The 13,612-nt window shown below is 39.7% G+C and overlaps 1 protein-coding gene across 1 annotated transcript in view; it reads right to left on the bottom strand.

Moving 5' to 3' along the window:
- The window catches only part of MCTP2 (multiple C2 and transmembrane domain containing 2), a 299,372-nt gene that overhangs the window by 192,780 nt on the left and 92,980 nt on the right, over positions 1-13,612 (bottom strand). Inside the window, 1 exon segment of the mRNA XM_032623883.1 lies at positions 8,499-9,025. Coding sequence (XP_032479774.1) covers positions 8,499-9,025 — 527 coding nt within the window.

The raw sequence follows: 13,612 nt of genomic DNA, 5'->3' as shown, positions 1-13,612 counted from the left end.
ACTGGATTGGTGTTGCCACTATTATTTTTATTATTATGAGGACAGTGGATGAGTTTGGGAAGACTGGAGAAAACAACTCAATGAAGGTGGTCAGCAACCCAAGTCCCTCCCTTCATTCTGACCATCCCTTCCTCACTGACACTGTTATGATGACAGATAGACAATCAAGGTATAACATATCTCAGGACAGTGCTGTCTTCCCCTCTCCACACAGCTTATCAACCTGTGCCCACTTCCTCCACAGTTCCGATCCGAGGCAAACCCACTTATTGCTATTCCCAGTGTTCACAGCAGGTACAGCAAGCACCACTATATGCTATTGATTCTTCCCGCCCTGCCTGTGAGCAACACGGCACCAAGCCCATAGGGTTCCTTTGAAACTGCTCATCCAGCGCCCTGGGTAGTTGTTGTGGTAGCAGAGTTGCCTGGCAGGATGGGAAAGCCCATGTGATACATCCTCAGAAGTAACTGACACCTCCTACCATCCTCTCCAGTCACACTGCTTTCCTGCTCTTCCTGACAAATACCAGGCACACTCCTGCCTTCCTGGAACCTGCACACTGGCTGTACTCTCCTTTAGAAATGCTTTGTCTCCAGATACGCACATGACTTGCTTCCTTGCCTCCTCTAGGACTTTGTGTAAATGTTATCTTCTCAGAAGAGATATTTCCTGACCACTGTGTTCAAAATGGTCACACCTCCACCTGAGCACTCCTCTGCTTTATTGTTCTCCATTAAATCTATCACTTTCTGAATATATCTGTAGCCCGCTGCCATCTAGAACAGGATCTCCATGAGGAAATATCCTGTTGTCTCTTTTGTTGACTGCTGTGTTCCCAGGGCCTCAGGACAGGATCAGCACATAGTAGGTATGAGAAGGAGGGGTGGAAAAAGAAAAAAGGGGTCAATCCCATGAAGCACCCTGGGACATGGTTTACATATTCGTCTCACTGACCCCATTTATGTTGAGCAATGATTTCTGAGACAAAATAAAAATAGTAAAGAACACGTAATTGAAGTGTAGAGAAATTGATGCACTTGTCTAATTCTGAAAGCCGTAGGTTGTTTCCTCTCCTTTCTGGTTTGTCATTTTGCTTCTCTGTGGTCACTAAACTGAAGCTCTGTGGTTGCCAAGCAGTTTCTGGAACTATCCCAACAGGGTACTTCTCTAAACCACTCAACTCATCCACTTAAACTTGCACCAAAGCGAGTTGTTTAAAACTCCAACTGTCAAATAAAGTGTTAGGGAAGGATGTACCCCATTGTGGGATTACATGGATGGTGGGGCGGGGATGGTAATAATCCTTCCATTCAGGATTACTGGCTATAGACGATGATAATAAGCCATTCCATCACCATAATTATCCCTGCATTTAAAAGGGCACAGTGGACAAAGAAAAACATACATCTTCCCTGATGATCAACATTTTTTAGATTACCAGCTCTGAGTTCTCCCAACATGCATATGTGCATTTCTCTAAAGCCCTAATATACACAGTTTTATGCACAGGCTTTGGATTCAAACAGTACTGGATTTAGATCCTGGCTCTGACACTCACTAGCTGGATAATATTAGGCAAGTCATTCAACCTCCTTGGCCCTCAATTTCATGCTGAAAAGGTAAAGATAAAAATAATAACGGTAATAAATACAACCATAATCATAGCAGTGAGTCCTTGTTAGGCACTTGTGACTGCCATGTACTGGGCTAAGAGCATTCTATTTTGCTAGCATCATGAACTGCAACCGTAACTACTCGGATTTACTCCCCAACCACCTGGGTCTTAACCTCAAAACACATCCTCTTCAGCCTTTCCGACCACATACTCAGAGCAACCTCTCCCCTCTCACCTCAACTGGTTGGTTATCTAGCACACTCTAGAGACTGCCTCGTCGTGTTGGTCACTGTTTCCAGTACCTCATCTAATCTCAATTCCATCATCAACACTGGAGATGAGAACCAGAGGGGACTCTCTGTATTCTCTAAACACTTAACTGATTTTCCAAGGTATGAGAAAGTATCTTGCAAAACAACTACTTGGGGGGGAATGCTGACAGGAGAAGGAAGTAAGAAAAAAATAGCAAGATAAGAAGAAAAGAAGGAAAAATAAGCTACTCTCCCTCTGAGTCTCCTTAATTTTAGTTTCTTCATATTGAATCTGACATTTGAGAACTCCTTCAGAACTCATCTACCCACTCAGGGCCTCTATGTATCACCACCTTCCCCAACCAAACTGAATTTCCTATGGCCCCACAGCACCTAGCAGTCAACTTCAGACACAAAGTGAATCAAAATATTTTACATAAGCAAGGTTTGCAGAAAGGCTGGGAGAAGAAGACAGCTTCCAATCTGACAAGAGAGGCTGACTTCTACACAACTAACCGAATACAAGGTGGTGGTGGTGTTTGGCAGTAGGGTGGGATGCCCTAACTGCCTCCTAAGCCCCAAGTCTTGGTGATGAGACCAATGCAAATGAAACGGTAAGACTACCTTTTGCCCACCAGAGGTGGGACATACACAGCCACCTACTGGAGACAATCTGGTTGTCAGGCAACCATGATAGGCTATCAGCCTGAGTAAAAGTGACAACATACAACTATGGTAATAGTTGTTAATAAAATGACGTGTCAACCACAAAAAGGGAGAGGTCCTGCAAGGAAGCCTAGGTAAAAGTTTGGACCTGCCCATTTGAACCCTATGGAGGGAAGAGGAAGCCTATCCCACAGGACTTTAGGAATCTCGGCTTCATTGGCAAAGCAGGTTGCCATGTGGAGATGGATGCGATGGGTCCTAGCAAACAAACTGTGTGTCAAGTTCTCATCTACAGCTCAATCCCTCCTGTGAAATGGACAGCACACCAGTGTAGAACCTACCTGTTGTCCGTTCAGTGATTCATAGCGCAATCTCCTGACTCTATGTGACTTCTCATGTAGGCTGACTTCAGGGAGTTAATACACCTAACATGGATTTTTCAAGTATTTCCAGGCCCTGAAATAATTCTTTTTCCCAGCAAGTTAATGAAGTAGGTGTTGATTATGATCTGGCTTCCAAAGTAACTTGACAGCATTGAAACAATGAGCTATTAATGTCAAAATAAGCATTAGGGTTTATATAGTACTTAACTCTCACTAAAAATTAGTTGTGATTGTCATTTGCAGCTTAGTCCCATGATCATTTGTTTATCATGAGTCGGTCCTCAGAGCCAGGGGGCCACTGGACAGTTAATACAGGTCTTGGAACTTGTGACCTTCTTAAGGTCTTATCCAATGACACTCTTGCCCAGCACCAATATGCCTTCACATCTCGACGTCCTCTACCTGTTCTAATCCCTTTCTCTCTACAGACTTCTACAGAAAGCAGGATGAGGTCAGCGCTCAGCAACAGTAAAGGTAGCGATGCTTGCAAATGAAGGCAGGAGGGTCATATTGACTGTAGAGTTGGGAAAAGCACCACAGAGAAGGAAGATTTCAGCTGGGCCTTGAAAGATGAGAGGAAGGAAGAAAAAAAGGGAGGAGAAGATGTAACATGGATAAATGAAAATTTCATAGAACATTAGAAGTAAAGGAAGTAAAACAGTCCAGCATGACTCACAGTTTTTTTTCCTCTTGAGCAAATAGGTGAATAATGGCGATGTTGCCAAGAAACGAGGGTCTGTATTTGGGGGGAACTCCAGGTAGACAGTGAATTCTGTCATGAGACAAGGGTTCTGTGGGGTATCAAGTACAATATGAATCCAGGGCTCAAGAAAGAGTCTGGAGACATGGAAGCAACCTAAATGTCCATCAACAGATGAATGGATAAAGAAGAGTTGGTACATATATACAATGGAATATTACTCAGCCATAAAAAGAATGAAATTGGGTCATTTGTAAAGACGTGGATGGACGTAGAGTGTCATACAGAGTGAAGTAAGCCAGAAAGAGGAAAGCAAATATTGTATATTAACTCATATATGTGGAATCCATAAAAATGTTATAGATAACCTTACTTGCAAAGCAGAGATAGAGACACAGACACAGAGATCAAATGTATGGATACCAAGGGGGAAGTGGTGGTGGGATAAATTGGGAGATTGGGACTGACATATACACACTACTATGTATAAAATAGACAACTAATGAGAACCTACTGTATAGTACAGGGAACTCTACTTAATGCTCTGTGGTGACCTAAATGGGAAGGAAATCCAAAAAGAGGTGCTATATGTATACATACAGCTGATTCATTTTGCTATACAGTAGAAACTAACGTAACATTGTAAAGCAACTATACTCCAATAAAAATTAATTTTAAAAAAAAGAAGAGAGAGAGAGTCTAGAGAACCCCTTCTACCGGTGTGTCGTTTATTCTAAACCTACTTCCTCCCGTTTTGGTTTTATGGCTGGTTGGAGCACCTGCACTGACTATTCAAGTCTCCACCTGGTCTCTACATTCTCACATCCATTACTCCTCTTCCCTCACACTTAAATTTCTTTGCCTCAAATTCTTTCCCCCGTAACTGTCAGCCAACATTTCATTTCCTTTGCTGACACTGGCAGGACTAGGAAGTGACTGCAGGACATTCAGGCAATACTGCTGAAGCTCAACCTAGCACCAAGATGGCATTGGGCACTAAAACGTGAGACAAACCCCCATGGGTGCCTGAGACCACAGATGTTCCATCTCTCACCCCCCTCTGGAAAGCTCCACACGAAATAAGTTACACCAAGGATACTGGCAAACATCCTATTAACCTCGTTGTCCCCTGGGCTTGTCACATGCCAATCCCTACCTTCTTCCTCATTTCCTCCCCCATTTCATGAAAGCCGCAGGACTCCGTTTGCTCTTCATTAGGAAGAAACAGATAAACCAGATCTGAGACAAGGACTAACCAACTCCAGAACTCACAGATGACAGGAATTCAGCAGGACTTCCATTCATTTTATTTTTTTTTAATAATTTTTATTGGAGTATAGTTGCTTTACAATGTTGTGTTAGTTTCTCCTATACCACAAAGTAAATCAGCTATATGTATATGTATATATATATATCCCTCTTTTTTTTGGATTTCCTTCTCATTTAGGTCACCACAGAGCATTGAATAGAGTTCCCTGTGTATATTTTATACATAGTAGTATATATATGTCAGTCCCAATCTCCCAATTCATCCCACCCCCTTCCCCGCCTTGGTATCCATATGTTTGTTCTCTACATCTATGTCTCTATTTCTGCTTTGCAAATAAGTTCATCTGTACCATTTTTCTAGATTCCACATATGTGATATTATACGATATTTGTTTTTTACTTTCTGACTTACTTCACTCTGTATGACAATCTCTAGGTCCATCCATATCTCTGCAAATGGCACAAAAACTACCATGTGACCCAGCAATCCCACTCCTGGGTATATACCCAGAGAAAACCAAAATTCAAAAAGATACATGCACCCTAATGTTCACTGCTGCACTATTTACAATAGCCAGGTCATGGAAGCGACCTAAATGTCCATAAACAGAGGAATGGATAAAGAAGATGTGGTACATATGTACAATGGAATATGACTCAGCCATAAAAAGGAACAAAATTGTGCCATTTGCAGAGACATGGAAGGATTTCCATTCATTTAAAAAATACATAAAGAACAGACTTGTGGTTGCCAAGGGGGAGGGGTTTGGGGGAGGGAAGAGGTGGGAGGTTGGGGTTAGCAGATGTAAGCTTTTATATAGAGAATGGATAAAAAACAAGGTCCTACTGTATAGTATAGAGAACTATATTCAATATGCTATGACAAACTACAATTGAAAAGAATATTTTAAAAAAGAATGTGTATGTATGTACATATATATGTATAACTGAATCACTTTGCTGCACAGCAGAAATTAACACAACACTGAAAATTAACTATACTTCAATAAAAAATGTTTTAATTCATAGATAATAAATTCAGATTTTAAATGAGTATTCAACTTGGGCTCTACACCTGTCTAAATCTCTCTATATCTTCAGTCAATACTATATAAAAAGAGTTCCTTGATGGTATGATGAGTTTTTTCCGACAGCACAAAAAAATGCTGACTTTAAATCATAAACTGAAGAGAAGTCAAAGAGAAGACACTAAGAAAAGCCTTATGAATGCACACACTGCCATCATTGATTTCTCTATTAAAAAAACATTGATGGAGCACATACCATGGGCCAGGCACGGAGCTGGGCCCTGAGCAAAGACAAGTTAGACAAGACTTCCCCAGTCACACCACCCGAAAATTAACATAGCCTAGTGCAAAAGAGAAGCAAGGGAGGGGCTAACTTCTGTGCCAAGTGATGAACTGGATCCTCAGGTAAGTGGGAGCAGCCCACCCAATACAGGGGGAGGGAGAGGAACGGGGGAGGATTAGTGGGTAGGTGAGATAGTGCACCTGACCACAAGTGATCCTACAGGCCTGATGAGCTACAGCCCTGTCTCTCCATCCTCTGCAAACAGCTCACCAAGCAGATAAATGGCAATGAGGGGCCACGGAAGGCAGACTCAGTCTCAGTCTATGTCAATTATTATTAGGGCAGGAGAAGAGAAGCAGAAGATTCTTTTTCAAGAAAGAAGTTTTTAGTTGTTGTTGTTTGTTTGTTTGTTTAATGGTTGAGTTAAATCAAACTACCCAGAATAACCTAAAGGACTACACATTCCAAGCTCTTCTGCATTTAGCTGGAGAAGAGAAAATAACCACTACCACCCATCTGCAAACCATCCATCCTCTGCCATCACATCACTGACAGCCCTCAGCACAGCCCACAGTCACTGCAGATACACGTCATGTCAGAAAGCCCTCCAGCCTTCATTCAAGGCAGAGCAGAATGCTCACCACCCTTGACCACCACCCATCCACACTTCAGGCCTGTGTTTGTCATATTTCCTCACCTATCAAATCCTACTTATCCTCTGTGCCAACTTGAACACTGCCTCACACATGACAAGCCCTTGGATCCCCACATATGATCTCCTCCAACCTCTGAGCTGCCAGGAGAAAGGCTTGAATGTTTTGCACAGACAGCCAGCCCCAATTTCTCTTTGCCTCTTATGCTACAATTAATGCTATGTCCTAATAGATCACAACTTGAAGGCAGGGTCACATTCTTATCCATCTCTTATTTCCAAAAGAATCTTTATGATGCCCGAGTTAGAGTAGGCATTAAATATTTATAGTCAGCGAAACAGTTTAACAGCACTAACTTTTAAAACAACTTACTCTAACTTGAGTTTGTTAGCCTATCAAGGCCAAGAAGCCCTCCTATTTTTTTTTCTGGTCAGTTAATAAGTAACAAGAAGATAAAGATTAACATTAGTATACAATTTAACATCTTACCTCCTTCATACTAAACTATGAATTAGGAACTATGTTTAAAAATTCACTTAATTTATATTTTGATTAGTGGCAAAAGATATTTCAAATTTACAAATAACAGTAAACATCATAAAAAAATGTTACAAAAACGATTTCATAAATGTTAATGGTTATGAAACAAATAGTTAAGTCATTTAATGGTTAATGGTGTCTTAACATAATAATGCTTCCGAAAGAATATGGTCTTCAAATATCCACAGTCCCACTCCCCAGTGAAATCTAAATGTATGGCATAATTAAGAGGCTTTGGTTCTAAAAATAAAATCAAAAATCCTAGTGGAATAACCAGTTTTGTCCATAATTATAACACTAACCTAGAATATAAAAAAATTAAGCCATTGCCTCAACACTGAAACCTACTTCCAGTGCCATAAATGTAAGATTTTTTAAAAAACTGATTAAACTGATTATCCTTATAGTTATAGTTGGTCATCTGATGATTACATTTAAATTAAACTCATCCTAGAAATATACTATTTGCTGCATAATTATATTTGGTTATTTCTACCTTATAGAAATACTAAAGCTTCACAAAAATCACTGAATCGATAAGAAGTTGCTTCCTTTAATATCTGGCTTTCTTTTCATTTTGAGAGGAGGGAAGTGAAGTCGCCCACAGGTAAGCGTGCACAGGATCAGACACTCACGCAGGTACGTACTTGTGAAGGAGAAGAGAGTTCCAACTCTCTGGCAGTCAAAAGGAGACACATATTCTTACGTTTCTTAGGAATGTGAATATGCATTTTTGTTTGTGGGTAGTGGAGACAGAGAGATAGAAACAGACACACATTTCAGCAAAAAGTTAAAGTTATGCTCTTGATTTCTTTGCCAGGAGATGGAAAAAGGAAAACTCATCCAACAGGGCTTTTAATTTAATGCCTTGAAGTATTCTAGGAAGGTTATTTGTAATACTTTTAAAAGACATAGAGGTCAACCCCCAAACAAATGGGAACACTTGGTGCAATCAATATTACCTTCATTTAAATTCTTATAAATGCCATCCTCTCCATGCAAGCTAACCACAAAAATAAATCCTAACCAAATTTTTCAAGGGCACTGAATACACTTTTAAAAAAAGAAAAAAGACAGACAAACAGGAAAATGCCCAGCCCTGGTCTCACCTCTGGCCCTTCTGGCGCATCCTCTCCAAGGGGAGTTTTCTGGAGCACATCAAAGATGCCATTGCTGGAAGCCCTCCTGTCCTCGGCAGGAGAGGCATAGGTCTCCTGGGAGTCTGTTTCCACTACATGGAAGTGGCCTGCTTCTTCCTGGCTCCAATCCAATTCTTCTTCAGACTGTTTCAAAGAGCTACTGCTACTTTTGGGAACGATCCCTGCTGTCGACAGGCTGCTAGGCACCGAGGTGTAGGACGACTGGGGCCGGGAGTAAGGCCGCCCCTCGGGGGCCAAGGCCTCAGCCTCCAGGAGGTCAGGGACGGAGAGGCTGAGGCGACGGTCCAGACAATGCCTGGCCCGTAAGTCCAGGGGTTTGTCTGAGTTCTTTTTTACCTTCCTCTTGCTCAGGTTGATTAACAAAGGCCTGGTCCGCTGTTTTAAAGAGTCCCAGACAGAAGGTTTATCCAGATCCATGGCTGCATGAAGACCCAGGAAGTTCACTCTGGGAAAGAGTGCGTCTCTACAGGCCCTTCCTAGGAAACAGAAGACCAAAAGAAAGAACATGAAGCTGCTGTCAGGGCACATCAAAGTGGAAAACATGACTCAAGAATCTTACCCTTCCATTAAGTGATCAAGATCGAAACATTTGACTGGTAACATCTACAAATATCAGGAAAAGCATTCTTATGGAACTGAATTTTTAAGATCTTTTTATCAGAGTAGTTACAGAAAAGTTAAAGCAATGAATGCATGAAACTATAAGGTTGGCACAAAAAATGTGACATTAAAAGACTGTTTTCTGAGTTTGGCTTATTTCACTCATTGCACTCCAGGTTCATCTTTGTTGCTGCAAATGACAGAATTTCCTTCTTTTTATGACTAACTAATATCCCACTGTATATACCACATTTTCTTTATCTATTCACGCTTCAATGGCTATCTAGGTTTTTTTCCAAATTTTGGCTACTGTGAATAATGCTGCAGTGAAAAGGGATGCAGATATCTCTTGGAGATACCGATTTCATTTCCTTTGAATATATACCCAGAAATGGGATAGCTGGTTTAATTCTAGTTTTTCGTTGTTTAAGGAACTTCCATGTTGTTTTCCATAATAACTAGACCAATGTATATTTCCACCAACAGTGTGTAAATGTTCCCTATTCGCCACACGCTCACCAACACTCATCTCTTTGTCTTTTTTATTTTTATAATCACCATGTATTTTTGAAATTTGCTAAGAGAGTAGATCTTAGGTGTTCTCAGCACACACACACACACACACATAAAAATGGTAAGTATATGAGGTGATGGAGATATTAATTAACTTGATTGTGGTACTCATTTTGTAATGTATATTAAATTGACCACTGTATACCTTAAATATATGCAATTTTTATTGTCAATTATACCTTATTAAACCTTGAAAAAAAACAGGAATAAAAATAAAAAGTAAATAAGAAGGCTTCTTTCTTCTCTCCTCTCAAGAGAAAGCAGAGCAAAAGACATTTACTAGAAAAATAACAGCATCTTTTAACCAGTATGTTCAAGGGAGTCCCTTTCTATGTCTCTAAACCCAGAGTCAGCAAACAATTTCAGTACAAGGCCAGTTAGTAAATATTGTAGACTTTGAGGGTGAGATGGTGGTCAAACTACTCAACTCTGTTGTTGTGACACCAAAGGAAACATAGATAATACCAAAATGAAAGAGTGTACCTGTGTTCCAATAAAACTTTATTTATAAAAACAGGCAGCAGACTGTAGTTTGTCAATCCTGCTTTAAGCTTATCATCTTCCCTTCTAGAGTTAAGTGTGCACTTTGAAGGACAAACAACTGCTCATATCAACTAGGATTCCATCTAGTATCTTTAAAATTTATATTAAAATAAGAGTGAGAGGTCTGCCCTTATTCCAGTGTACCAGATCAGAAGAACTGGCAAAACCTCTATAATGGAAATCTTAAGAAAAGCCACCTTCAGAGCTGCAGCTTGAGAATGAAAGATTTAGAGAAAATGTTTCCCACAAACAGTTGGGTGTGAGTGATAGGAATGCTTCACAGACAAATATGATACATTATGGTGAATGCCATGCAAGAAAGGAAGTAATTTAAGATATAACAAGGCGGACGCATTAGGAATCATATTAAAATCAAATTTGGAGCAATAACCATTATTCTCTGTGTCAAGTGCCTCAGAATAAATCTTTCCAATATGAAAAAGTACAGTGTGGTCAAGTCACTCTAATTTGGCCTGTACTCACATTGCCACATTTGGCTGAGGACAAAAAAGACCAAGAGCCATGGCAAAAAGCATTTTCAAAAATCAAGGACTTCATGCATTTGTACCCAGCCCAGGATATTTAGTCATTGGGAAGTCACTGCCTTCTGAAGATCAGGACAATATGACTCTACAGCTCTTGCCTGTTGACCATTAGCATCCCAGGATGAACTTGTTATCTTCAGTAGGCAATGCAGAGATGAATGGATTCTAGAGACAGACTCCACAGGTTGGAATTTTACTTTTTTATGTTCTACTTTGGGGTACTATCACACTAAGTCTCAATTTTTTCACCTATCCACTGGGGATTGTATCACCTAGTTTATAGACAAAATGAGATAAAGTGTTAAGTCCCAGTGTCTGAGTATCTGATACAGAGAAAGTGTTCAGTCAGGAAAAGCTACTTTTTATTACTACTGATAATACTATCATAATGTCATATTTTGATATCTTAACTCAAGTTACTTAAGAGCTGTCTCATTATTATTTCCATTTTTATACATAAGTTTAAATATAACTACCTCATAGGGATCTTGTGAGGACTGAATGAGTTAGTCCATAAAAAGTACTTAGAATAATGCTTCACATAGAGTAAATATTTAATATTACAATGTTACCCAGCTTTTAAATTCGTTTCATCCTGGGTCATTCCTGCTTTAAAATTTTTAAGTATTTTACAACTCTATGCTGCTTTTAAAACTGCTACTCTAAAAAAGGAGCTGGAGGAATCAGGCTCCCTGACTTCAGACTATACTACAAAGCAACAGTAATCAAGACAGTATGGTACTGGCACAAAAACAGAAAGATAGATCAGTGGAACAGGATAGAAAGCCCAGAGATAAACCCACGCACATATGGACACCTTATCTTTGATAAAGGGGGCAGGAATGTACAGTGGAGAAAGGACAGCCTCTTCAATAAATGGTGCTGGGAAAACTGGACAGGTACATGTAAAAGTATGAGATTAGATCACTCCCTAACACCATACACAAAAATAAGCTCAGAATGGATTAAAGACCTAAATGTAAGGCCAGAAACTATCAAACTCTTAGAGGAAAACATAGGCAGAACACTCTATGACATAAATCACAGCAAGATCCTTTCTGACCCACCTCCTAGAGTAATGGAAATAAAAACAAAAATAAACAAATGGGACCTAATGAAACTTCAAAGCTTTTGCACAGCAAAGGAAATCATAATCAAGACCAAAAGACAACCCTCAGAATGGGAGAAAACATTTGCAAATGAAGCAACTGACAAAGGATTAATCTCCAAAATTTACAAGCAGCTCATGCAGCTCAATAACAAAAAAACAAACAACCCCATCCAAAAATGGGCAGAAGACCTAAACAGACATTTCTCCAAAGAAGATATACAGAATGCCAACAAACACATGAAAGAATGCTCAACATCATTAATCATTAGAGAAATGCAAATCAAAACTACAATGAGACATCATCTCACACCAGTCAGAATGGCCATCATCAAAAAATCTAGAAACAATAAATGCTGGAGAGGGTGTGGAGAAAAGGGGACACTTTTGCACTGCTGGTGGGAATGTGAATTGGTTCAGCCACTATGGAGAATAGTATGGAGGTTCCTTAAAAAACTACAAATAGAATTACCATATGACCCAGCAATCCCACTACTGGGCATATACCCTGAGAAAACCAAAATTCAAAAAGAGTCATGTACCAAAATGTTCATTGCAGCTCTATTTACAATAGCCCGGAGATGGAAAGAACCTAAGTGCCCATCATCGGACGAATGGATAAAGAAGATGTGGCACATATACACAATGGAATATTACTCAACCTTAAAAAGAAATGAAATTGAGTTATTTGTAATGAGATGGATAGACCTAGAGTCTGTCATACAGAGTGAAGTAAGTCAGAAAGAAAAAGACAAATACCGTATGCTAACACATATATATGGAATTTAAGGGAAAAAAATGTCATGAAGAACCTAGGGGTAAGACAGGAATAAAGACGCAGACCTACTGGAGAACGGACTTGAGGATATGGGGAGGGGGAAGGGTGAGTTTTGACAGGGCGAGAGAGAGTCATGGACATATACACACTAACAAACGTAGTAAGGTAGATAGCTAGGGGGAAGCAGCCACAAGGCACAGGGATATTAGCTCGGGGCTTTGGGACAGCCTGGAGGGGTGGGATGGGGAGAGTGGGAGGGAGGGAGACGCAAGAGGGAAGACATATGGGAACATATGTATATCTATAGCTGATTCACTTTGTTGTAAAGCAGAAACTAACACACCATTGTAAAGCAATTATACCCAAATAAAGATGGTTAAAAAAAACAAAAAAAAACAAAAAAAAAACTGCTACTCTAAACATAAATTTGTATTTCACATTAGCAAGACACAAGTACATTATTTAATTCACATCTTATAGTTTAACTTGCAAATATGCTCAAAACGATTGTTTCTCTGTTCATCTAGAAGTATTTTTAGTCAATCTGCATTTAATGGAGTGTTACATAGATATCTATTAGATCTAGTTGGTTGACAGTTTAGTTCTTTTATACTCTACTACTTGTTATTATTGAACAGGTGTTCGTATTTTAGCTATAACTGTGAATTTGTCCATTTCTCCTTTCAGTTATGTCAGTCTTTGCTTCTGTATTTTGAAGGTCTGTTGTTTTTCTTTTATTTTTATTCATGGAAAGGCATTTTATTTTAAATATGGCAGTGTGTACATGTTAATCCCAAACTCTCAATCTATCCCTCTCCACAACCCTTCCCCCCACCCCCCCACCCTGGTAACCGTAAGTTCATAAGTTCATGTCTCTAAGTCTGTGAGTCTGTTTCTGTTTTGTAAATAAGTTCAT

The sequence above is a fragment of the Phocoena sinus genome, chromosome 2 (assembly GCF_008692025.1).
Source record: "Phocoena sinus isolate mPhoSin1 chromosome 2, mPhoSin1.pri, whole genome shotgun sequence".
Lineage (NCBI taxonomy): Eukaryota > Metazoa > Chordata > Mammalia > Artiodactyla > Phocoenidae > Phocoena > Phocoena sinus.
Note: the sequence above shows the minus strand (reverse complement) of the source record. Positions and strands in the feature narration are given on the sequence as shown.